Raw genomic sequence first — 27958 nt, forward strand, 5'->3', positions numbered from 1 at the left:
TGCTAAAAACAGGGGTGTTACTAGATTTCAACGTTGGGGATGGGGTGGGCAAAATGTATCAACACCGTTAGATAATTACTTATATATAAATATATTTATTCTATATATATGTTGTGTTACGATGTATGTACAACTTGTACAATTTTTTAAATAATGTTCACATGAAAAAACAATGAATTTGTTTAGTAATGGACAAAGCCGTTAATAGTATGATTTTTTTTTTTTTTTTTTTTTTTGACAGAATGTTATTTTTAAAGGCATATTTTTTTAATGAACTTTTTTTAAGAAAAGACTATAGACCATTTTTTTTATAGAAAAGAAGTAAAGAAAAATTTACTCCAATAAATTTATTTTTGAAAACTTACTCACATACTTGGAGCAAATACATTATCTCTTTTCAAATATAGTTGCAAGAACATCAATATTGTTTCTGCAAGTCAGTAAACTAGCAGTTGTAGTTTCTGCTCTATCTTTATTTGGCTTGTAAAGGAAGATGAAGACAATGACAACTAAATTGATTCGGATTTGGGCAAATAATTATCGCCAGACAGCTGTGAAAACTGAATTTGGGTTATTGGTCGTCTTCTTGATTTTAAAGATGCCTCTTTGAGCGTAGAATAATCAAACTTGCCCCAACTCTTAATCTGTATATTGTATAATTCCTAGTTTTTTGAGCATTTTCCTTCTTTATTTACGTTGGTGACATTAAATAATTGAAATAGTGAATTTTTCAGTTTCATATAATTTGACGATTTGTTAGCATCCGACCAAGTATTAAAAGTTGAAAGTATTGGAATATGAAGGCTTCTTTTTGGCCTCGAACGAGGAAAAGATTTTTCTTCCAAATTGACGAATTGGTCATTATACTTATACAATAATTTAAAAAACATTTTTTTTCGTTTCCACAAAAAATAATATTATTTTCAAATACATACTGATACTTCAATAGCTTATTAAAATGGCACAATGACTTGCATTTAAAACTCACGCTGTAATTTGGCCTATATAAAATGTTTAAGTGAAGGAATTTAGTACAAACATACCCCGACAAAGAACTATTTCATAAGATGTAAAAAAGGAAATTTAGAATCTTCAGAAACAGGGGGAAATTTTTGATATATTTAAAAAAATAATATCAGTTATGACATCTGAATACAATTGTTCCTCGAACTTAAAGAGTTTTATTTTCTAAATCTAAAAAAATGAAATAGGATGTAATTAGAAGGAAAATATTATTGATTATTTAATTATTAGCCATAATTAATTACCTCAAAAATTATGGTGACTGGGGGATTTTCTTCTCTGATGAAAGATTTAGGGAATTATAGTTAATTCACGAATAAATAATTTATAATTCATAATCGTAATATATGGCGATTTGCCATACAAATAAATGAATTTACTTAAAAGATAATTTAAGAATGGGGTTATGTCTTGTTCTGAAATGGGTCGCTATATTTGAAAGTTAGGAAACCACTGCCATAAGGAAATAAATATAACAGAGTTACCATTAGTTGAGATGGATTTACTCCAAATAAAAGACCCTCAAATTCATAAATTATTTATACCAATTGAATAGGGCACGACCAAACTATAAAAAATAAATTATCCTCAAGGTTGAGTTACAGTTTTCAGCTTGTTGTTTAAACAATTTTTTCAATGGTGCATACAATAATGCCGTATCTGCACATTTCCCAATTTACAATACAATATTGAAAAATAACTCAAAAAGTTAGCCCTTCAAGAAAACATAGTAGGTATGCTATTATTATATAAATCAAAATTAATGAATTATTGTCAGTGTAGAAAAGAAAATGGCACGCAGATAATACTGTTTAGTATGACATTTTAAATAAGTTAATCATCATTAATTCATCCCTTCGGCCTCTCTCTAGAGCCTTTATTCTATATTAAAGATTTACGTTATACGTTGTACATCCTTTGCCAACGAAATGATTGCTAACTTTAACCTATAAAATGTCCCATATAGACTTGATTTTTAATTAACTTGTAGAAAAATGTTAGAGGTAACATTTGCTGTCCTCCCAGATTGAAACACTTACTTTAATCAAGGAAGACTAGAAACATATGGAAGTGCGACTTAAAAAGCGTACGCTTCTTTACTTTCATTCAGGGTTGATGTTTCGAATATGAAATATTTTACCTTCCTATGTTGTTAGTTGTCGATCACACTCCTGCAAATTTGCCTCCACTATGGTTTATATATACTCTGCTCCTGGATGTAGTTTCAACGCAAGTTAGGATTCTGAAGTGAGCATTCATCACTTCCCAATGATGGACTCTGCCATGTTGGCAAAGTGGCTAAGGTCCATTCCGAGAGACACAAGTTATTACTTATTAGACACCATCAACTAGTTCAAAATTGCGTAGTAAACATTTTACGAATACGGCAAATGATTTCGTCGCTGTATATGCGGACATAAGACGTGAGAAAGGGAGGTCTCTTCAACTCAGTTAATTAGTTTATATTATTAAAATTGGACGTGTACATTTTGAATCTTTCAGACGTTTGAAAGAGGATGTAATTCCATCACAATGGTCTTATCTTCCTTTCTAGCTATCATCACCACCACCCACCCCTAGAACAACGAGAGCCTCAACTACCAGCTGAAGACTCCAGCTACAAAACTAACGGTTCAAAACATTAGGGAATGATATGTTTTTGCAAGAGACAGTCCACTCATCAAAAAATCTCTAGATGAAGCTCTCTTCTCAAACTTTGCCTTCAAGATTTGTTTTACTACAAGTTCCAAATGTCGCTCGTGTAAAAATTATCCATTCAGATGACAAAGGATTTGATATTTCTGCCAGCTTCGAAGCGGAAGATCACTCAAAATGTAATCATACTCAACTCAAAACCAGCTGTGTATCCCACTGGCTTTTACAACTGAAACGGGGCTTCCCAGTTCTACTGTCAAGTATCTGAAAGCAAGGATCAAGAGCTTGGAAAGTCGTGAGAAACACGTTACCCTAATCATGGGTGAAATTTATTGGGCTCAAAGGATCGGATTTGTAAGTGGAAATGTTTTTGGACAGGAAAACAACTAAGCAGATAAAACAGACCTCGCTTTCATGATCAAGTATGCGGGAGGAAAGTAAATGGACGCTGTTGCTCTCGTACCGGTGACAAACTTGACCGCTGAATTTCTTAATATGTTTGTGGAAAATTGGGTTCACAGTTATTGAATTTTCTTTCGATAATCATACTGTCAATAGGAAATTTTACTCACAGTATCTATGTGATAACGTTCTCCAAACGTCCATCCGTCATGCTCAAGACAACACGAAGAGGATATTTCTCTTAATAGATAAACTGCATAATTTTCAAAATGTATACAACAGCTTTCAACGAAATGACTATTTTATTGCTCCCATGATTTACCTTCCTGGATCTTCTTGTCTACGTCCAAACTTTGAAAAGGCTGAAATACAAAGATTCATTGAAATTGTAAATGGAGGAAATCTTTCGGACATGCTATTCCTCTGTTTTTATACATATTCGTTCTTCAATTTTATTTTGAAACATGACGAGGAGAAGTATTTCCTCTTTAACGCCTCAAATCCAAGTTTCTACGTTTATCAGGAGGGTGCTTAATAGTTCGGAGACAGCAATTAAGGCAATATTGAGGTCGAAGTGTACAGAAGGACATGAGTGGATTAATATTTTACAAAAAGCTCTCTATAATGTCATGTGCAAAAATACTTCTGCAAGTATTGTAAAAGAAGAACTTGAGGAAGAACAACCAAAACACAAGGAAAAGTAGTTAAACTGTAGTCGTCTTCTAGTTGAAACAGCATTACCATTATTTTAGTTTAACTTCATCATTCCTTTATAAAATATTATGTAAGATATTTACGATTTTGAACTGTCTAATGGCGCCTCATATGATTGCGTTTCTTTAAAAATTTATATATTAATTTTTGTCTAACTTATCAAGCTAAGGTTGGCTACATTTATGACTAAGAGAGCTCAGACATACATCCATTTATAGTATTATTTGTTTTTAAATTATATTCTTAATAATTAGGAAGGCTATCAATTGTCATAGGCCTTCTTCATCAAATAGAAGATACTAGATGGAAACTCCTTGGTGAATGTGTGGAATTGAACTTAAGAAAAGATTGTCACTCCCGGCATTAATGAATAAGTCATAGAGATTATGTGGAACATAATTACATATAGTGATCATGAATAATTAATTGTAAACATTCCTTCAGTTTCATTGCATTCTTAATATATAGTGAGTTTATAAGTCATTAGGAGACATAAATAAATTCAAATACCGACTATGTACAAGAATTACTTGGAAAAAACATCTTTTAGGATTAAATGTTGTTAAAAACTTTCTTAGTATGCATTATTATGTAATAGTTTAATTGAACTCAAGTATCTTAAAATTAATACTTAATTGAAATAGAACCGATAACAAATTTAAGATTATGAATTTGATTTAACACTTGAACCATGCGATAATTTCGATTTCTCTTGACATTTGTATGATGGCTGTTGGCTTCATTGACTAAATTGTTTCTACGGAAATTGAAAAATTTAAATGCAACTTGGACAGCGTAGTCCTTATAATTATGATTGTCCTTGTTAGAGTGCCATCAGTTTCTGCTCCATAAAATTTTCTACCAATAAACTCGATGGTTCTAAAAAAACACACTTCATCAAAAGTTGTAGTTACTTTTCGATATTCTGAAGGAAGCGACCCTAACGAGGACTTGAGGTATGAATTTGTAGAAAAGGATATCCTTGTATTTAAATTTAAAACTCCAGACAATTTTCTCAATTATGAAAAGCTTGGCATACAAAAACAGCTATCATGTATACAATTCTCCTATATAGATAATGACTACAGTTTTCCCATTGCATCCAAGTTACAAAAACTTCTCTCTATTTTGGTTTTGATATATTGTTCAACTATCAAATTTATTTTTCTTTATTTTCAATGGTATCTAGAATTGTTATAATCTGTTCAAGCTTTGATTCAAGGAAGTTTCGTAAAATGATAAAGAATTTCAATTTTCTCAGATACATGTTTAAATTTTTATTCGGTTATAGTTGTGTCATGATTACACAACATAATATTAATTTATCAAATATTTGAAAAGATTGATAAATTTAGTTTTTTTTTTTTTTTTTGTTTCATTTATAAAGAAAAAAAGCATACCATCTCCATTTGTTATATGATGAGAAAAAGACGGTTTACAACTACAAGCGATTTTTTAAAATATATAATAAGGATGCTATTTTTTTTATCGATTATTTTCATTTTGAAATCTGTAAATATTATAGGAAAAAATATTACCAGCCTAAAAATACCTATGAACGTTTGCTTCAAAATAACTAATTTTTTTACTTAGTACCCAAACATGAAGCAGAAGTTCTCGGAACTGGACTTTTTTTTAGTAGTATTGATTGAATACTCTTAAATCTCTTTCTTTAGGATACGGTGAGAGAGAATATGTTCGTTCAAATTTATAAAAAATCATTACCTAGCTATACAAAATATTACTTTAAGTTATCAGTTATCACTCATCAAACATAAACTAGCAATATCAGTAGTTAATACTAAGGTTAATAGAGATACAATTTAAAAAAAATGAAATTGTATTTCTATTAACCTTGGTAAGAACCACCAATGAGTTCTTATACTATATATAGATATAATATATCATATATAAGTATACCCTCACTTAGAGTTAGATTTATTTTTCTTTTCTCTTTCTATCCCAACTTCTCTCATAAAAAATCGAGAGTGACCAAAGGAAAATAGCTAAGTAATTTATTATTTGTGTTTTCAAATATAATCCTAAGTAGCGGAGCTCACAATTAATTAATCGAAAAATGTCCGAAATATAACTTCAAGAACAGTATCTTGTAAAAAAAAGTTAATTGGACAAATAAGTGTCACAAAAAGTATTTCCAGGATCTTTTTATACTACTTTTATACATATTAATTCAATTTGTGTTAGCGAGATAACTCCATGTTATAGGGAAGACCGGGAAGGTTGCCACAAAAGTGATATTATTGAAGAAAATGTGGATTTATTTATTCAGAACATACCCTAATAAATAGCTTATGTTTGTAGTCCAAAAGTAAGTTTCTTGCACTTGGCGTCTTTATTCATCCTCGGCGATTCGCAATATATTAAAACCTATATATATTTCCTTTATTATTACACAATTTTGTTAATCAAAGGGATTTATGATTATTATGATGATGCAGAAAGGGCGTCAGTAATACGAAGAACATCACGATTACTTATTAAAATATATTATATTAGGGGTCTCTTTAGAAGAAACAGATGAAAATGGTGCCAAAGTGTATTGGTCTTCCCTATTGAACATACAATTTCGAGGTTGCGTAAAGTAAAAAGTAAGAAAAATTGAATGAAGCAGCCCTCTATTCCTTGAAACTGGAATCAATTCATAATATAGCGATGAGATTGTTTTTTAACCGTTTTCCCGCTCAAAATATCTTCCTTGTCAAAAGAAATTATTAATTCATCATTAATTTAAATTAGCAACTTCAAAAATGGAAGAGGTTGAATTGGGTGAGGAGGGCATCATTTTGGATGGAGTCCGTGTTCCGCCCGCACCGCCGACTCGCTCTGATTGCGTGACAGGAGAACTCATCATAACGGAAATGATATGTGAGAACTTCAAGTCCTATGCTGGGATTCAGTCCCTAGGACCTTTTCATCCTCGATTTAATGCAGTCATTGGACCCAATGGCTCAGGAAAATCTAATGTCATTGATGCCATGTTATTTGTTTTTGGCTACAGAGCCTCCAAAATCCGGAGTAAGAAGATCTCCGTCCTCATACACAATTCTTCTGAACATCCGGGAATGGATTTTTGCTCTGTGACGGTTGTATTTTTGAATCCAAAGGTAATGGTATCCTTCAAGTCCCTAGTTGTTTCTTATGAATGAATCTTTCTTTTACAGGACGGAGAAAAACTGAGGGTCAAACGGACGGCCTTCAAGGATAATTCTTCCTTTTACGAAGTGGAGGGAAAGAAAAAGCCATTTAAAGAAGTTGCCATTCTCCTACGAACCAAAGGAATTGATTTGGATCACAATCGGTTCCTTATTCTTCAAGGAGAAGTAGAACAAATCTCACTGATGAAGCCTAAAGCTAGTGTTGAAGGAGGCTCTGACACCGGAATGTTGGAATTTTTAGAGGATATTATTGGTTCTTCTAGACTGAAAGAACCCATTGAAATATTTAAGGAGCGCAGCTCTGAATTAGATGAAGCTCGTAATGAGAAATTGAATAGAGTTAAATTAGTGGAAAAAGAAAAAGATGATTTAGAGGGGCCAAAGGACGAAGCTATCGACTATCTGCGTAAAGAAAACAAGATTATTGTACTCAAGAATCAAGAGTTTCAAGTTAAGGAACATCAATGTGAAGTTAGATTGGAAGCACATAAAACGAAAAAAGAAAAATTCATGGAGAGTTCAAAGGATGTTCTCGATAAAATTGAGAGTATATCAAAGGAACGAGCCGAGGCAGAAACGAAGCTCAATACTTTAGCAAAACAGAAAGAGACTGTGAATTGTCAATTGGAAGAATTTAAGGAAAAATTCAAGAATCATGAACTTGAAGACTCTAAATTATTGGAAGAAATGAAACTTATCAATATCAAAAGAAAGAAAATCATTACTCAATCCAAGACAGAGAAGGAAAAGTATGAGAAGTTACTCAAAGTTCCTGACGAAAATAAGCAACAAATTGAAGAGTGTACCGAACAAAAAGAGAAAATTGCTAAAACTGTTGAAATACAACAGGGGAAATATGATGAGGCTGTTCAAAGCATTAAGGCAGAAACTCAAGAAATCCAAGATAAAAAAGAAACGCATGAGACAAAGCTCATAGACCTTAAGAAAATTGCCAATGATAAAAGTTCTAAAGTAGCTGTTGCAAAGTCCGAGCTGGAGCTAGAGGAGTCAAATGAGAAGAAAGAAAGAGGGAAACTTGAAGGGTACAAAAAGTCTTTGGAAAATGCTAAAAAAATTATGACTCAAAAGTTCGATGAGAGCCAATCTGTCATGAAAAGTATTCCTGAGATGAAAAATACCCTAGATACTGTTCAAAAAGAGGTTCGTCAATTGTCAGACAAAGTAGAAAAATATCAAGACAAAGTTAAATCCTCCCGAATCTTATATGAAGAGACTAAATCTAATTATCAAGCAACGAAATCACGTGGAAGAGTTCACGGTTCTCTCATGGAACAAAAGGCAAATGGTAGGATACCGGGAATATTTGGGCGATTGGGGGATTTGGGCGCTATAGATCAAAAGTTTGATGTGGCTGTGTCTACTGCCGGTGGTTCTGCATTGGATACGATAATTGTTGATAATGTGGAGACTGGTAAAGCCTGTATCAATTTCCTTAAAAAGAATGACATTGGACGAGCTAACTTTTTGGCTTTGGACAAAACGGATAGGTGGAAGCCACACTGTGGTGATGGTTTTCGTGCTCCTGAACAAGTACATCGACTATTTGATCTTATCCAAGTTGCTGATAATAAATTAAAACCAGCATTTTATCATTATCTTCGAGATACTCTTGTGGCAAATGAAATGGCTCAGGCTCAGAGAATAGCGTTTGGTAGAGAAAGGTATCGAGTAGTAACTCTTGACGGAGAAGTTATCGAAAAGAGTGGTGCCATGTCTGGTGGAGGAAGGGAAAAGGCTAGAGGTAAAATTGGAAGTCAAGTTGCAGCTACTTCTGTTGGAGGCTCTTCAAATGTGGCTGAACTTGAGAGGACGTTGCAGGAGAGAGAGAAAACTCTTTTTGATGCTCAAAGAACCAAGTCAGAGCTTGAGAAAAAACAATATGATCTGGAAAAGAATATTGCTACATGTGAGGATTCTCAGGAGAGATGGAAACTCGAAAAAGAAAGATTAGAACAGGAAATTAAATTACTCAAATCCAAAATTACTGAACAAACCAAAGTAGTGAATGAACTCATTACTGATGAAAAGAAACTTTCAGAGCTTCGTTCTGAATTAGAATCTCTGGAAGAGGATAGTGAGACTGCCACAAATAATGCCAAACAAGTGGAAGACATTGTTAATAAACTTAATAAACAAATTAAAGAAATAATGGGCTCTAAAGTAAAAACAGTTCAAAAGAAATTAGAGGAGGCCAAGTTGACGCATGAAAAATTGAAGAAAGAAATAACTAGACTAGAAGTAGGAATTAAATCCTCTGATCGAGACATTGAAAAATCCAAGGATAAATTCACAAGTCTGGATACAGAAGTGACAGAGTGCGAAGAGAAAATGCGTAATATGAAAACACAACGTGAGTCCTTGGAAGAAGTAGGAAAAGAGTTGCTTGAAGTTGCGGAAAAGTTGAAAGTGGAACGTCAAGAAAAAACAACAGAGTATGAGGATCGTAAGAAGGAATTTGAATACATTAAAGAGGATGAGAGAAGGTTTAAGTCCTCTCGAATTGAAATCGACGAAAAATTATCTTTCTACGAATCTTCAATTAAGGAAGAAACACGAAACATCGCACTCTTTAAAAGGGATTGTAAAAAGTTAGCCCTCATAGATGTGCCTGGCGATGATAAAGCTGAGCTGGAAGAATACGACGCGGAAACTCTGGATGGAATGGATCTGAAGGACATACAATATAAAAAAGTAGTTATTGCGGAAAACATTGCTAAAATCAAACCCAATCTTGCCGTCATAGCTGAGTTTACTACGAAGGAGTCCCTTTATTTAGAACGTATTGCTGAATTGGAGGATCTCACCTCAAAGCGTGACAAACAAAAAAAGAACTATGACGATATTAGAAAAATGAGGTTAAATGAGTTTATGGAGGGCTTCTCAATCATTACATCAAAATTAAAAGAAATGTATCAAATGATTACCCTAGGTGGAGATGCTGAGTTAGAATTAGTAGACTCCCTTGATCCTTTTACGGAAGGAATTGTATTCTCTGTTCGTCCACCTAAAAAATCCTGGAAAAATATTTCTAACTTGAGTGGTGGAGAAAAAACTTTATCTTCTTTGGCTCTTGTATTTGCCCTTCACTATTACAAACCCACTCCATTGTACGTCATGGACGAAATTGACGCTGCTCTTGACTTCAAAAATGTGTCCATCATTGCCAATTACATTAAGGAGCGAACAAAAGACGTACAATTTATTATCATATCCTTAAGATCCAACATGTTTGAACTAGCAGAGAGACTTGTTGGAATATATAAAACTCAGAATGCAACTAAAAGTATTGCATTGGATCCTAGTCACTTCGTATCAGCTTCAAAGTCCATAAATACCACAGGGCATAGCACGACCGCTATGAGTAAAGCCTCTTCGGTATCCTCCAATATGACAAATGTATTACAGACTCCTGTAAAGAACTCTCAGTCATTCAGAAAAGATTAAAAATAATTATGTAAAGAACACAATTTAAGTATCATATAATTTCAAATTAAATGAAGTTATTAATGAATGATTATTATTATATATTAAATTTGAAATGTTCATAGTAGGCATTTATATTATTATTAGTTTACTAGCGAGAATGTAAGTTTTATAATGTCTCTTTCATAAATACAGTTTTTATCTTTCCTAAAGCTTTTTCACAATTTCAATGGGTTTTTTAATTCCTATCAATGCTTTTTTGGGGCCTATCTGAAGTATTGTGCGAAAGATCGTATGCCGGTACCCTCAACTTCATAATGGTTATTTCCATCGCATCAAAATCTGGATGTACATCCTCTGTAGGAACATTCATGTTTTTAAGGAATCTCTCTCGATGGGCAGAGACACGCTATCCCAAAGAGCACACTTAGTAGTAAATAGTTAAAATTTGAAATAAAAACCAAGGGCTTTACATTTATTCTTACTATAGAACAGTGGTTACCAACAGTTCCCTAAGTAACTCAAGACAACGTCTGAGCCAGTATTGAGCATGTTTGGTTTCTCTTTTGGTTGCGCCACTGCTGTTGCTTCTCTTACGAGTATTACCAAATTTGGTCGAATTTTTTTCTTACTTAGTAGCAGGATTTTTTGTAAGAACACCCAGTCAATAGTGGACAATGCTGCTGGGTGGAGTCATGAAGATAAGTCATTCTGGGCTCAAAGGCATCAACGATTCTGTTTGGAGCGTTGTAGGAGTTTTTTTAATAAATTGTAAATATTTTCAGCATGTAATCTCTCATTTTTAAATATATTTGTTATCCAAGAGAATTTTCATTTAAGTCCTAAATGTAATTAGAAGGAATCCACATTTGTCATATGATGTAAACTGGTTTCCTAAAATATATAATTCAATGTTAATTATTAAAAACAGGATTGCATTCTAATTCTCAATATATGTCAATATTATATGCCAATAATATCTTAACATATATGGTTGAAGTATTCATTGTGTATACTTCTACTTTTTAACATGTTTTATACCATATAAAACTATGATAAAAAACCTTGATTTTTTTCATAAATTAGTAAAACAACAGTTTTTCTTTTGACCGAAGGACTTTTTTTTAAAGAAAAGAAATTCCCTGTGTTTGTAAAGAGAAAAAAATATTTAAAAAAAAGAAAATTTGCTCCGGGCTTTATAGTACATATATTATCATTGTCGCAAAGTAACCTCAGAATCTCAGTTTTTCCTAAATGCTATTCAAATTACTTTAAATACGTTATTCAAAACACATAAAAATAAATTTTACCCAATTTTCGTGTTAAATTTTTTCATCCTCACGAAAAAAAATTATAGTAAAAAGCAAAAATTCTTTAATTTGGGAAGGGTCACTCCAGCCCACCCCCTACGGACGCCCCTGATTATATCATTAATCTGGTCTATCTTTTATAACTACTCTAGCTCTAAATGCATCTTTCAGTGCCAGAGGGGCTCAATTTTCTCAAACAAGGTCAGAAGTAAATTTTATCAGATCTACACTACAGATTTATAACAGTCTAAAAATATTTTTTAATTAGCTCTTTGTCAAGGAAATTTCGGATCTTTGTATTCTTTTTATAAATTAATTTTCAGATCTTTAGATTTGCCGTCCATTTTACAATATTTTGATAATTCAAGTGTGAGTGCATATAATAGAACCGTCATTTGTAGGGTTGTAAATTATAAGCAGTTTTTGTTGCTGTTGTTGGGAACCGAAACAGTGGTTTTTTTAATATTTTCTGTTAAACTTATTATTTCATTCTTAAGGAGATAACATCTTAAGTATAAATTGTAATTGGCAAAATTGAATACTTGATTATTATTTTTTTTCAAAAAATTTAATGTTTGAAATTTGGTTTAATTTTTCAAATTTATTTTCCAAAAAGTTTTGTATTAGATATTTTTTTCAAACAAAAAATTCGTTTTTTGTGAATAACTATAGATTTTAGAAATTTTTGTCGCAAAAAAGATCCAAGCAACAAGTCCCTCGCTACCCCCCCAAAAAAAAAAAAATATATATATATAATCTTGCTGATACCCCTGACTGTGTTTCTCCAGTTCAAGGGAGAGCAAGGCTGACGATTTGTTGAGGAGTTAAATGTGTATGACCCTGTTTTTGCTTAAAAAGTAGAATTGAGGATCTACAACCAGACTTTGTCCTTGCTTGATATGGAGTGTGACATGTGTTTATTTCCTTCCTCTCATAAATGCTTGCAGTAGTCTAATGAAACATCATGACAGCTAAGCCAAATTAACACATTAGTTTTCGGGGGAGGAGGGGGCATAACAAAAAAATTACAATTTACACCCCAAATCAATTTTTGTATAAGGCAGTATTTGTAAACATTATCAATATTTCTCCATATTACCATAATTCAAATTATACATTATTAATTCAATATTAGCACTTTTCATGCCAAAAAATATTAACTACATCACTCTTTACATCAATATCATGACTCCATTGCTAAATATAACCATATTAATCAAGTAAAATAATTATTCAAAGTGATATTTTTAAGTAATTATTCACAACACACTGTATTTCAGAAATGTATACAAGTTTACGTGCGCAAAAATGTCCGATTAAATTGTTTGAAATTTTGGAACAGGTATAGCTAAATCCATGCTAGATCTGTCTCATATACTATATTTACAAACAATAACACTTCATTTTTTTTTTAAAGTAAGGTCAAAAACTGAGAGATCACTACTCCCGGAACACCAAAGAAAAATAATCAATGATCTTCTTGACGCGCATTTGGATCAAAAGGGCCGTGCCAAGATTGTTGCTGTGAATATTTGCCAAAGAGAGCCGCTACCTCGAGGGAGAGGGAGGGTTACACTTCCCATGGACGATCAAAGTTATTTAGTTATGGATGTTTGTCTGAAAGTTTGTATTATTTATACAATGACATTAAAAAAATTGAAGTCAAATTTATGGAGCTTATTGAAAAATAAAATTATAAAGATTACTTTCTAGAAATAGATAAAAATATTACTTTGTAACAAACCGGCATTAAAGGAAACATCGATAGTCATACATACATTTATAAATAGGAACAAAAAAAATGTATTAATAAAAATCCTTTTTCTTTTTGAGAAAACTGGAAAGGCGTAAATATTATATGTTCCGTCCAAAAACCTGTAAGTTTGTCCTTGTAAATGATACTATTTATACTAAATCGGAGTTTGAATTGTTTTCCCCTGATAATTAATCGATATAATTTTTCCATAAAAAGTTTCAAATATTGATTAATTATTATAGATGCAGTTTGAAGATAACTTTATTTTTTATACAAAAACTAATGTTTTTGAATAAAAAAACATTTATTGACATAAAAGTTTACCATTAAGTGTTTAAATACCTTCTATTTAGATCCCCAATTTATTCATTGATAAATTCAAGACCTCTCAATGTGTTCCTATTTGTGAGTGCATAACATGGAACTTTAAATGCTTTTATAGAAGAAAAGATGCGAAAAATCAAGACGAGGATAATGATCAAAAAGTAAAATAGGAATAATAAAAATTAGTTAGCCCTAAATGATATTTTAGATAAGGGGCGTCCGCAGGTAGTGGACGGAAGGACTGTAGCCTTTTCCGCAAAATTTAGGAATTTTTGCTTTTTACTAAGAAATTTAATATTTAATTTTTTTTTCAATAAATTCAAATATTTGAAATTTAATTTAATTTTCCAATTTTTTTTCCAAAAAAATTTAATTTTCTCTCAATATCTATGAATTTTTAAATTTTTCTAAAGAAAAATTAATAATTGAAATTTTTTCAAAGAATTTTATGATTGAAATTTAATTATTTAAATTTTTTTCTTAAAAAATTATTTTTGTGTAATTAGTTGTGTATTTTTGGAAGTTGCATTTAGGATTTTTGAATTTTTTTTCCAAAAAAAAAAAAATTTTTAGTTAGGATTTTTGAGATTTTTTTCCCAAAAATTTAACTTTTTGAGAATAGCTAAGGATTTTTGTTTTTACTGAATTTTTCCATTTTTTAGGATTTTTCTTTAAAAAAAAAATTCAATTTTTAGTACGTAAAAACTGGACATAGTAATGCAAAAGAGGACGGTTGGTCTGCTTGATTTTATAAATAATAAGGATTTTCTGTAATAAAATAAAAAAGGTAATTTTAAAAATAAAGAAAGATCTACATCAATTAATTTTCAATCTAAGATAATAAAGAAGAATCAAAATGGACTAATTTCAAATTATTGATCTTCCCCCCCCCCTAAAATTAACATAATATAGGCCAAATGTCCTTTTTTTGAAATATAATATAGACATTCTAGTCCCTAGCTATATGATCAAAAAGTGGGGTGACTATGCCCCCATAACAATAGAGATAAGATAATAAGAATTTATATACTTTAATACAAATTAATTTTCAATACAAACAAATTAAAAATCATTTAACAACGCGTTATATTTTTGTTTCTGACCGAAATTTTGATGATAAAGTCAAGATCTCATAACGACATTTTGAAAAAGTGAAGGACTTGTTGCCAGTGAACTTCAAAAAGTGTCCAAGCGTTTTGAGGTATAGATACTGTATTATTGAAGGTACACTTGAGATACAGTTTTACTAGAGTACAAATGATGAGCGGCGGCACAAAATGATGTCCGAGCTTTTTGAGGTATAGATACTGTATTATTGAAGGTACACTTGAGATACAGTTTTACTACAGTACAAATGATGAGCGTCGGCACAAAATGATGTCCAACGAAGTACTTATTATAAGTTATGAGTCATTTGTATATGTATCGTAACTTATGACACATATACAAATGAATATTTAATTATAATTTCGTATAATAGCGTAGCAAACATGAATTAATTTTGAATCTTTCACGGCTACCTTATAATGTATTCTTATTTTTAAGTATAAATTACTTAAATTTCACAGTGTTCATTATTTAATATCTCATCCCTGAATTTCTTGGGATCTCGAAATCTAAAAATTGTTCTCCCCAGATTTCGCTGAAGGCCAACTTTCTGGGAAATGATAAAACGTAGTTGATAATAACCCAAACAGTAAAAATAAATATTCAATAAAAGAGCCAGATACAATCTTTGTAACATTTTCACTATAGTTAAGTTAAAAAAGGTACACACAATTCAGGATCTTAAACTAATGTACATATAACGCAAGATGATAGATATGTCTTATTTCCACTTTCATATCCATAATGGATTCAATTTTATAAGAACAAGACTCAAGTTTGATGAGGAACTTAGTTCATGAAGCATTCATTCTAGGTCAATACAAAAGCGTAAATTTATTTTTCCAACCAAAAAGTAAAAATAAATAGTTTAACCATGATAATTATCATATGTTTTGTCCTATTAATGTTGCATATTCAGTAATAAAAAGACAAAAGCTACAGCATCATTTGAAACTTTCGATTTTTTCTCTGACTAGAGTTGGGACAGATTAATTACTATAAATGTTATCTTTACAACAGATAAAAACTTTTAAGTGGTAATATCATGTAGTTATTACATATTTAATGGCATTATTGGGTTACAGCTGATAATATTGCTTGAATATACAAAAAAAATATGTTTCAACAATGAAATCCTTTGTAAATGAATATTTAATGTTTTAAAATGACTGGAATGCCACAAAGCTATTTTTTTCTTTAGAATAATTTAACAAAAATAGGATTAAAATAATTGAACAATGATTAAATATACAAATAAATATTAAAAAATCAAATACTTTAACAGGACGGAGCAATGTCAACAAATATTTTAAGATCAAATAATGGTGGATTTTCACGTAATATTAAATAAAATTTTGAAACTACAATAGAGGCAGTAGAATTTTGTAGATATTCGGCATATTATGAATTCTGAACTTTTTTTAATTATGTACTTCGAAGAGGTTTTGTGATTCTAAATTTTACATGTTTATAGTAATACATTTTGGAGACTTTAGAAAATGATGTGATTCCAGATTTCACTATTTTTATAGCAAATTTTTTCGAAGTTGAAAAATAATTAATGTCAAGCCTTTACAAATGTTTGCTCGTAAGATAGTACCCAAAATTACGATAATTATTAACATCAAGCTATTAGAAAATCCACACTAAATGACACAATTACAACAAATTTATAAAATATAAGAGGTTTTATAAATGCATCTGAAAACATTGAAAAAGTATCTAAACGACCTTTAGCCAGAGTGTTTATCATACAACCAAGAAAATACATATAAACTTTCATTTTTCTATTATAAATAATTAATTATTCATAGATGTATGTTTTTAATTTTATAAAAATAATCACATTAATTTTTCAAACCCATGACAGATTAACATCTTGGTGAATAGTAGTAAAGTTCTTTTGGAATGAGAATAGCTTATTCAAACGGAGAATCTGATCGAAGTAGTTCCATATCCCCTCTGCGAGAATTGAATTTATAATTGTCCCTAGAACCAACCCCTCGGACACAAGCCATTAGAGTAATGACTCCAAAGACAATAAAAAGAAATGTGCTAGTAGCAACCAGATGTGAATAAACAGTTTGACGGTCCTCTTGACTTAAGAATAGAGCCCATTCCGGGTTGTTTTTATATGAGAACTTCATTCTTATATGCGTACAAGTAAGTTTATTAATACTAAAGGTATAAACATTTAATGAGCTCGTGTTTTGACATTGTGTTTCCTTGGATGTTAGGGACAGACGTTGGAGATCTCTAAGAAGATGGGATGGACCATATATAGAAATGCAGTTCAATTCCTCTTTCTTATTAGAAGAGATGTGAAAATTAATTGGAATTTGACTATTTTGATATGATGATAGGGCATTGCTTCTTAATGATTTGAGTGGAATCGTTCCTGATATGAGACCACCACCGACCAGTGGTTTAGTATCCTCGGATCCTTCCAAAGAGACAACAGACATAGGAAGGGACAAAGAGATACCTTTTTGTGGCTGGAATGCATGGGTTGCACTTGCATTGGATGGAATGAGGCAATAGTCCAAATGTGACAAACTATTGAGGAGAGAGTCCCAGCTTATAATATCCGGATTCTTCAAAGGACCCGAGGATTTTTTGATAAAGAGTCCTAAAAAAAGAGTCGAGAGCGCCAATGCTAAAATGAAGAGTGTGAAAAGAACAAAAGGAGGTCCACTCTTCACAGCGGCCCGAAGACGGGTCAAGGAACAAACCATGACTTTTACGAGAAGTTCATGATATATTTTTATAGGAATATACACGTCACATCTTATTTTTTAGCCATCTATACTATTAACACATTTGTGGCTACTTCAAATAACTCATACACGCAGCAACCCTTCATTATCCGACTCAAGCAGAGGTTTTTTTTTCTCCTCGCTCTCTTTTTTTCTCTCTACTACAGTCTATCACAGTCTATCTACATCTTGCATCATCTGCCTCAATCACCCCTCTACTGCCAGAGTTTTTAAATGAGTCCTCTAAGTCAGCTTTAGTATAAAATTAATCCAATTTCAAATTTAATTCTATATAGGTTTCGTGATTTCAATAAATAATTTCAACTCAATTATTTTATCGGTACTTTTTTTTTTCATTATTGATATACCTAAGGCCTTTTTATGCATAGTATACATATATATACTGGCAAACTTTAGAATATTTATTAATAAAATAATAAATGCTGACTTAGTTTAATTTTAAAAGATGTGACTACAAGGTGCGAGGACAAAATCTGCCGATTAGTAAAGACGACTTTACTCGAGAACCAATCAGGTGATCCGTCTGTTATTGCTGGCGAAATGTTCAACGCGTCATGGGCTTTAATTATTGTTTACCATTTGTAGCGATAGCATCACTCCAAGTGCCCAAGAAAAACCGAAATGTTGAATGAGAGAGATCGAAGGTGTGCTGCAATTCAGATTATGCTTAGTGATCAAATGAAATTAAGCATTTCTAAAAATAGCAGTTAGAACTGTAAGCAGTCTTAGGAAGTAGCTGGCGGAGTCGTCGAACCCGATGGACATTGTTGAGAGGAAGACCAGGATGCCATTGACGAGTACCCCCAGTAGTCCTTGAGAGCCATGGGCGTGTCTGACTGGACAGTGAGGGCCTGTGTGAAGCGTGACTTAAAGTGCAAGTCAGACAGCCCAACTTCTGACGGAAAAAAAATAAAAGGTTTGCGCCTGATCAAAAGCTTGAGATTGCTGAACATGCTGAAGCACTCAAAGGCGCCGAACATGTTGTGGTTCTTCTCTCATGAGAAGAATTTTGTTCAGGACCAAATCTACAACTCCTATAACCACCTCTGGATTGCTGTGAACACCAGTCTCCAGTGAGGGGCATGTCATGACCCCCTACATCTTCAAAAAAGGCCTCAGGGGGGATACTGAGGTCTACCTGAAGGTCCTACAGGACGTGGTGTGGCCGTGGATAAAGCATCTTGTTGGCGACAGACCGTGGATGTGGCAGCAGGACTCGGCTCCGGCCCACAAAGCCAACCGGACGCAAGGTTGGCTCAACCGCAACGCTTTTGCGTTCGTACCGTTCTCCTTTTGGCCTCCCTCATCGCCAGATTTGAATCCGTTGGACTACTTTGTGTGGTCCTACGTCGAGAACATGACCAACTGCTCTTCCCATAACACCAAGGAGAAGTTCAGTGAGCTAGAACCAGCTCAGATTAAAAATGCTTGTTCGCGGTTTCGCAGCCGCATCGAGCGGGTTTTGGACGCAGACAGCAGGTACATAGAATAGATTACTGCTGTATATCATAATAAAGAAATTTCTTTTTGAATTATCAATAAATATTGAAAAATAAGCTTGTAGTTGATTTTTTTCGAATCGGCAGATTTTGTCCTCGCACCCTGTACTTTAGTTTGATTCTGAAGTCACATTTTTTGTACAAAAATAAGTTGGTTATGAAATTTCGTTTGAAGGAATTTATTAGAAATGTACAAAATATATTGAATTACATTACTATACAATATAATAGGGAGAAATGCAATAATAAGTCAATAAATATATATTTTAAGACATATGAACAACTTAACCGATAAGAACATATTTTTTTTAAATATAAAAAATCAATCCTAAGTCAAGTTTCAGCCTGAAATAGTTAATTCCAAATATATGAGATCAAATAATGTAATATTTTTGTCTATTGAATCAGTAAAATATGCGTAAAATGTAATTACATAAAACTTGATGCTTAATTTGAATCAAAATTCAATAGAAAAAATATATTTTTTAAAAGACTAAATTTTAGTAAATAACGGATTTTGCATAACCTCCAGAAAAATTCATATTTCTATGACTTATAACTTTTACATCCGTTAAATTAAAAATGTCTTTCATGGGGATCGCATCTTTAAGAAACGCAGGGATATCTGTATCTGATCTTCTGTTGGATTCTTGGAGTGGGCTGATTGTAACCCCAGATATAGATTCCAAATTTAAGTCAGGATTGGAAGGAACATTAGAGTTGGATTTTATATGCTGAGGAAATACAGAGGTAGAAGTTTTATCATCCCTAAGTGGAATATGGGTAGTAGTTGATGATATATGATCTTGTACAGAAGCAAGAGAGGATGCAATTATTTTAGGGTTACTCAGGATATAAGGAAGAGGTGTTGGTAGAATTCTTGGAATATTTTCCACTTTAGAAGTATTTAGCAAAGTTTTCTCGGACACATCTCTATTTTCAAGCGCTGTTGATATATCATTGTCGTAGTCGGTCATTTTCAAAGTTTCACTACTCAACGTTGTTGTTTCGATGGTAAAATCGGGATTAACCGATGTGGAGATTATTTGTTCACCCATTTTATTTTCGTTAATAATGTCAGTTGCTTCTGGAACTAACGATGTCGGGAGTATATATTCATTTGTTATATTTGTGGTAAGAATGTCAGTTACTTCGGGATTTGACGATCTTGAGAGTATTTGTTCATTTGTTAAATTTGTGCTAAGAATGTCAGTTACTTCGAGATTTAACAATGTTGAGAGTATTTGTTCATCTGTTTTATTTTCATTAAGAATGTCCGTTACTTCATTATTTAACGATGTGGAGATTAGTGGTTCGTCCATTTTATTTTCAATAAGACCGTCAGATACTTCGGGATTCAACGAGGTTGACAGTATTTGTTCATTCGTTTTATTTTCGTTTCGAATGTCCATTACTTCAAAAACCGATGGAAGTGTATAGGTTTCCGATAAACTAGGTATTAAGGTAGATGAATCAATAAGATCATCAATGATTGAAGTTACAGTCGTGACTTCTTTAATTGATGACGCGGTAGAGTTTATGGCCATAGTTGTAGAACTTGTATAATTTCCTTCCATTGGAATGGTGACATCAATCAAAATAGCTGTTGTGTTCAATGTTGAAGATGCTGCACTCGCATTTGAGATACTAATATTGTTTGTTTCTACAACCACGGATGAAGGAGGTGTCTTGAGAAAACTTTTAAAGATAAAAGGCTTTCTTGCAGAAGATGACAGTAGTCTAACCACTTTCTCCTGTTTTCCAATTTGACTTTCACGGTTTTTATGTATCCGTAACTTTGACAAATTCTTCTTCCTTGGACGCCATTTTTGGACTTTTCTTGACTTATTGAGTACAAAATATTTAGGTTTTAATGTAGTACTTGTAATATTCTCCAGTTTAGTTTCTATGTCACCTGGAGTATTCTTTTTTGTAGAAAGCTTTTGTTCCCGATATCTTTGAAAATATGACATAGGTTTGGGTCTGAACCTGGCATTATAGTTTCTAATACGTTTAAGATTGCGAAATTTTGGACGAAATATGCTTTTTGTAGTTTGAGCAAGGCTTAAAGGAGGCTCAATTGTAGTGCTAATAGTAGATGTAGAAGAAAAGGTTGTAGTAGTTTCATACAGTCTTGAAGGAGATGAATTGAACAGAAAGGTTTTAAAAGTAGATGATGGAGTGGTGTTAATAAAAGCTGCTTGTGTTGTTGATAGTGTGGTAAGATAAGTGGTGGATGATGTTGTCTGAGGTCTGTTTGTTGAGATTGAATGCAAGAATGTGGTGAGCTTTAATGGTGGTAATGAATGCAGAGTGCTACTAGATAAAGTAGAAGTCTTTGTTGTCGTGGTTGCACCAGGGCCCATCTTGTCACGATTTTTCTTCACCCAATCCATAAAGGCCTTGTACTCATCTGGATCCACTTCAAATGCAGGTTCCTTAGTTATTGATGAACTTACCAGATCTGAATCATTCTTTACACTTTGTGAGAGAGATTCTTTATCTTCAGATTTAGACGGATATGATACTATTTCAAGTGTTTTATGTTGTTCATGAATACGAGTGGAATCGCTCCTTTTACTATCAACTTTTGACTTAAGAGAATTATACCCTTCCTTAGAAGAAGAATGGAAAAGATTTTTAGGCATTTGAACATTCAATAACAGAGATGTATTTGGTTCAAGAGACGTAGTACTTGGGTGGACATCAACTTTTTTCACGTTAATTGAATCTTTAAATTGGATAGTGTCTGTTTCCTTAGGCAATAAGGATTGCAAATTTAAATTCGCTCTAGATTTGGAGCCATTAAAGACCAATGTTCCTTTTTCTGATATTTTTTTACCATTAACGTTTCCTCTGGATTGCAAGGTACTACTTTTCTTATGAATCGTATCTACATTAGATTGAATTTTTTTTACTACAACTCCACTATTTTGATTTGTCTTACCAATGAATGAGCCATGTTCTGAAAATCTGTTAAGAGAAGTGTCAGGTAATTTATTGACGATATTTTTACTTTGATGAAAATTTGAATCGAATTTATTCGTTCCTGGGGTCAATGGTGTCTTTATATTTTGGTTTTTAAATCGTTCATTAGTTAAGGTTTTCGCAGTTGCACTTTTCTGAGGGTCTGACAAAGACTTTCTATGAGTATTCAAAGGAATAGTTCTGATACCTATTGAAGGATGGTTTTGTGATAAGGATGGATTATTTTCATTAGATTGTTGTGGATGAGATTGTGCTCTATGAGAATTTTGAATAGGTCCCTTTCCTAGCAATCCCGGCTGAACAAAGGTAACAACATTATTTTGATTCCTTTGCAGTGGACTTCTAGTAGGTATAACTTGAGATCGGTTTTGATTGTTGCTGACAAAAGAACTGGGATTAAACTGCTTTTGAGAAAATTGAGGTTGCTGATGTAATTTTGAAGGCGGAAATCGATTATTACTATTCTGAGATAATTGATTATTTGGACGATTAGAGGAAGAAGACTGAGGAAATGGATTAGCAAAGCGAATAGGAGAGTTTGCTACAAAACCATTTTGGAAATTCGAATGAAAGGGTTGATTGTTAGGCTGAGGGAAAACGGGATTCCTTATCAGGTTGGAAGGAGTGTAATGCTGCTGAAAGGAATTCTTGACGGAAGGAGCCCCATCCTGTCTATTAAAATTGGAATTGCTATTTCTCTTTCGACTTGTTGGCAGGGAATAAGCCTCAGATTTTTGAAAATTGGTCTGCCTCGAAGAATGAGATCCAAAAAATCCTTGAGCCTCTGATTTTGGGACGGAAAGAACTATGACTGCTAATAGGGTTATAACTAATTTCATCTTCTTGAATCCTTAGCTCCCACTTTTCAAATGATGAATATCCTGAAATCCTGCACATATTTTAACATCGTTTCTATTTTTTAGTCATAAACAACAATACAATGTCCTAGGGCTATTTACTATTTAGTACTAGTAGTAGAACTATTTACGTTGATATATACATGTTTAGCAGGGAAAGAAGGGGTGTCCGAGGTTGTTTTCCTTTTTATCACAGTCACTCCGCCACACTGCTAGGACGTCCATGATGGTTATAAATACAATTTACAGGGATTTCCAACTCGTATTTTTGTTATTGTAAATAGTTTCATATACTAGTCAAAAACATTCCTTCATCGTCAGGTCCTCGAAGGTTTCTTTTCATCCTTATTTTTTTATTGCCAAATCTTTATACTATTATTGAACATCTTATTTTTGTTTAGTTACTTATAGTGGACGTATTTTTGTTCAGAAATAAATTATGTACTACAAGGATCAAAATATTAACCACTAAAAAAATACGTATAAAAATATGTTGTGTACAAGTTGCGATTTTGTACGAGTTGTAACTTTTATTAGGATATTGTAAAAGTTACTATTTGTACGTCACATAAGCCATTATTTAATTATGACATTAGTCAATGGAAATAAAAACAAGCGCCACACGGTATCTAGCAATGATATAGGCAGGAATTACGATGATATTGATCCTCAATCATACTCCGAGTGCAACGCGGACCTACACTTATAATTTTAAAATACATCCTCAAGGTTATTCTTTGTCATTCACGCAGCAGTGATGATTTTATAATTTTTGTTCTCTCTTAGAGCATAATTGAATAATGATGACAGGTATTGTTGTGTCGGTCCTTATTTAGAACCGCGTTCTAATCCAGTACGGCCCCCTCCAGTCCGACTGGTCGGTTCTTATTAAAGAGGGTAAAGTCGAACCCTCGCGACGTCGTTGAGGGGGGTTTTCTTTTATTAATTGTTTCGTTATATAGTAAAATAAATTATATAACGTTGTAACAATATATATTCGTATTAAATTGTATTAGGATGAAAAAGAAACAATTCTAAGATATGGGCGATAATCTTATACATATCTCCTCCAAAATGAAAAAAAATCAGGTCCCAAATAGCAAAATTGTGATTAAACTATGCAACAGCATTTCCGCCCCACTTATATTATTGTTATTAAACCATAAAACATAAAAATAATATGAAAAACCTTCAACCTCAATAGGTTAAGCTTTTAAATCCCATTTTAGAGTGCAATTCTTTTAAAGTCCAAAGTTAGTTGACCATAACATTGGAAAATACTTGTACATCAATTACTCTTTGTATGGAATCGTACTGAACGATAAAAACTGAAGAGTTCCATAAAGATAAATATAGTCAAATGTAAAATACAATGAGGATCGAACCTAAAAATGTTTGAAGAGTTACTTTTTATTCGGATTTATTATGATATTTATAGCAAGGCTTCAAACGTTGACAAAGATGGATTTGCTGCGGATAGTAAATATATTAAGCAACTGAGAATACATCCATCATTTTCACAAAATAAACTCTCATAGAACCAATGATCTTAAAATAATTAAATGTATTTTTCTCTAATAATAATATTTGTTTATATTATAGAACAGATTGTCTACTCTATTAGTTTTACTGGGAGAGCACTGTACATTCAAACGTATATTTTTACTATTTCATCGTAATGATTTAATTAAATACAAAGGAAACAAAGAAACATTCTGACATCCAAGGGTTACTATAACTTAGGATAAATTAATAATCATATATATATATTATTAGAAGTAATTACTGAGATCTTTCAAAAGTAAAGTCATCATATTATTAAATAATTAATAAATAATACCTCTTATTAGAAGTATTGAAAATATAAATTAATAAACCTAATGTAAATGGATATACTAGCTAGGGCTAAGAGAGTTAACAGGGAAATTGTCAGGGTCTGCCATAGCTATTGCGGGGCACAAATCCCAATCTATGTAGAGGGGTATCTGCAGGATTATACCTATATAAATATATATTTTTTTTTTTTTTTTTTGGGGGAGAGCAGGTTGGGTTTTGCAATTTTTTTCCCAAAAAACATAGCTATTCACAAAAAATAAATTTTCTAAAAAAAATTTCAATTATTAAATTTTTTGAAAAAAATTTCAAAAATATATTGCTACTAAAAGAAAATTTATTTTTTTGGAAACAATTTCAAAAAATCACATCTATTCACAAAAATGTCAAAAATCTATAGCTGCACACAAAAAATTAAATTAAAAAATTATATTTTTTGGAGAAAAATTTCGAAAATCTACAGCTACTCACAGAAAATTAAATCTTTGGACAAAAATTTGAAAAATTAAATTAAATTTCTAATATAACATATTTGGAGAAAAAATTCAAATATTAAACTTTTGAAGAAAAAAAATCAAATATTAAATTTTCTCCTAAAATGGAAAAATTCCTTTATTTTTATTTATTTTTTATTTTTGGGAGGGGGATTCACCCTACACCCCTTGGGTAGTAATAAACATTATAATTAATATCTGAGGTTAGTGCCGTCTTTAGCGGGGCATGCGCCAGAACCATAGGGGTTAATGCCCATCAACTTTTGTGCAATTTTGATAGTTCTCACAATATTAGTAATTTTCTCTTGTATAAAAAATTTTAATGTCATAATTTTGGGGAAAAAAATCAATTTCCTTTTTTTTTAAATTGTTATAAGTTCAAATATAGTCTCTTCTGAAAAAATTTAACTCTAAAAAGTTATTACTTCAAAAACCTTATAAAAAAAACAAAAAACTTCTAAGTAAAACTAGCCCTACGCCGCCCCAACCCTCCCTTCAAAAAAAGAAAAAAATATGTGGACTCCCCCTGATGACATCACCATTATATAATTTGCCCCTTCCCCACTTGAAAATACATTTCTGCACCGGTGGGTCTGCGGCAAATTGAAAATTTGATTTTTTTAAAAATATTTTCACCCTTTTATGTAAATATATATATAAAATGGGAGGCTTCTTTAGAATGAATATATTTTATAATGTCCTTTTTTAATAAATTTTGTTATAATATTTAAAAAAATTTCGAAATGAATGTTTTTTTTAAATTTTTAAAATGTCTTTTATATATATGTATATAAATAGATAAATAATATTTTATTAAATGACGTTGTTTTATTATTTTTTCTATCATTAAAATGATTTTTTTTGAAAGGTGTTTTCTCATTTTAGTTGAAAGATCTTCTTTTTAGAAAAAGTAAAAAGATATCATTTTACTCAAGTGTCTTTTTTAAGAAGTAAACGTCTTATTATTATTTTTTTTTTTTTGCAATCAAGCGTGAGGTCTATTGTATGTGCGGAGCACACTGCAACCCCAGTGGTTTAAGGCCAGCCCTGGAAATACAATAGTAATTATTAGTTAAGTAATAAAAAACTGATAAAAATAAAACAAAAGTGAAAGAATAAAAGTCTAGTCTCATAAAAGTTTGGTTCATGCTTATTATAATAAAAAGAAAATGTAAAATTATTTACAAATTCCCAAATTATGAAAATGGGGAAGGGACAAACAATAATTGATTCGGTTATATCACAGCCCAAAAAGGAGACAATGTATGATAGATCAGGAAGAATATAGGATATTGTAGACACACATGTAACATATCCGCACATACAACACAAACAAGTAGAGTTTATTCGAAATCAGCAAGGATTGGGATGAGGAGGAAGAGGCCTCAGCAGAGGCTGCTCCCTTATTCTTTTGTTCCTTGAACACTGGAGGTCTTTCCTCTTCATCCGACATTAAAATATCCTCCGTTGTTGGGGAAAACTCTTGCTCCATTCGTGATGAGCTAAGAGGTCTCCAAGAAATGACATAGTCCACGGGGAAAGGTGAGAGGGAAGAGAGTCTGCAAAAGAAATGAGTTGATGGCAATCTTTGATTGATATTTTATCCTTACCTTAGAGTGATCTTGGAGGTGTTGAGCAAGTATTCTTTGGAAACATCTTCTGGGCAAAATATATATTTTGATACTGGATTTCGAGACCATTCGGGAATGAGGGATATGTTCCATGTGGAGCAGTCATCTAAAAATACAAACACAATCATTATTGTGAACGTCTCTGTTTATAATTAATATAAAAAATATACAACTCTGTAGTAAACAATATCATATAATTAGTGATTTGGTCTTATTACTCCTGGTAATTCTACCACATAAACAATAATAATCACCTGAGCTATTATAAATAATTCAGTGTCCGAGCAATAAATATTAACCATTATGTTAAATGATTGTTTGTTTACAGGTAGGAATTAAAAATTGTAAAAACCCAAATACAAACATGGGTTTGCAATTATAATATAATCCCTTCAATCCTTGAACCTTTTTATTTCTAAAGAACGTCGGTGCCTTTAAAAGTTTATGAAACATGAGCCATGTTGAAATTAAAAATAAAAGAGAAAGGAGAAGGCTAGAGCGAAACATATAGTACACCTGTATTAGGACCCTTGCTCATATTAGCTGCCTGTAATATGTTATTGTAAATAAATACAAATTGCCCCCCACCTTTAAACAAATTTCAAACTTTTGGTTTTTTCTAGTATGAATTTCATATTTTGCCTATGGGGCTCTAATAGGCAGAGTTTTCTGGCATTGTTCTTAATTAATAAAAACGGTCAGCATATTTATCTTGCCTTTGGTATGGGTAACAGTAAAACATGGCATGATTGTACCGATACTGGTCATGTTTTTAATGCTGTATTAAGAAAAAGATCCTTTCATCTATGAGTACTTAAGGTACCCAAAAGTACTAAATAAATTTAATTCTGCTTCATGAACAATTCATTGCTTAGCTTGTATTAATACTAATCATGTTGTACGGATTTTGAATGTTTAGTTAATTAAAATTTGTGAGTGGTCAATGATGATTTATTGAAAATGAACT

At 32.0% G+C, this 27958-nt stretch overlaps 3 protein-coding genes and 2 long non-coding RNA genes across 5 annotated transcripts in view; 2 read left to right on the forward strand and 3 right to left on the reverse strand.

The window, feature by feature from the left end:
- Positions 1-332: 332 nt before the first annotated feature.
- Positions 333-1467, reverse strand: LOC121120885 (uncharacterized). Its single transcript, XR_005865245.2, has 2 exons — positions 1269-1467; positions 333-1194 (listed from the first exon to the last, which is right to left on the reverse strand). It is a non-coding gene; the product is annotated as an uncharacterized lncRNA (long non-coding RNA).
- Positions 1468-6416: 4949 nt separating this feature from the next.
- On the forward strand, positions 6417-10627 carry glu (structural maintenance of chromosomes 4-like protein gluon). The gene is made up of 2 exons (XM_040715200.2): positions 6417-6920; positions 6978-10627. Exons 1-2 carry the CDS (start codon positions 6564-6566, stop codon positions 10434-10436), a joined length of 3816 nt encoding a protein of 1271 aa, XP_040571134.1. The 5' UTR covers positions 6417-6563; the 3' UTR covers positions 10437-10627.
- A 1866-nt stretch (positions 10628-12493) lies between these two features.
- LOC139905763 (uncharacterized) lies at positions 12494-17536 on the forward strand. The gene is made up of 2 exons (XR_011780803.1): positions 12494-13067; positions 13143-17536. It is a non-coding gene; the product is annotated as an uncharacterized lncRNA (long non-coding RNA).
- On the reverse strand, positions 15537-23476 carry LOC121120350 (uncharacterized). The gene is made up of 2 exons (XM_040715201.2): positions 19715-23476; positions 15537-19533 (listed from the first exon to the last, which is right to left on the reverse strand). Exons 1-2 carry the CDS (start codon positions 23013-23015, stop codon positions 19529-19531), a joined length of 3306 nt encoding a protein of 1101 aa, XP_040571135.1. The 5' UTR covers positions 23016-23476; the 3' UTR covers positions 15537-19528.
- A 2782-nt stretch (positions 23477-26258) lies between these two features.
- The window catches only part of LOC121120035 (uncharacterized), a 137700-nt gene continuing 136000 nt past the window's right edge, over positions 26259-27958 (reverse strand). The window contains exons 14-15 of the mRNA XM_071889435.1: positions 26971-27097; positions 26259-26919 (exon numbers count right to left, since the gene is read on the reverse strand). The gene's annotated coding sequence lies outside the window, so the exon portion shown is untranslated. The remainder of the gene's footprint in view (positions 26920-26970; positions 27098-27958) is intronic.

Source organism: Lepeophtheirus salmonis, chromosome 6, assembly GCF_016086655.4.
Source record: "Lepeophtheirus salmonis chromosome 6, UVic_Lsal_1.4, whole genome shotgun sequence".
Classification (NCBI taxonomy): Eukaryota; Metazoa; Arthropoda; class Copepoda; order Siphonostomatoida; family Caligidae; genus Lepeophtheirus; species Lepeophtheirus salmonis.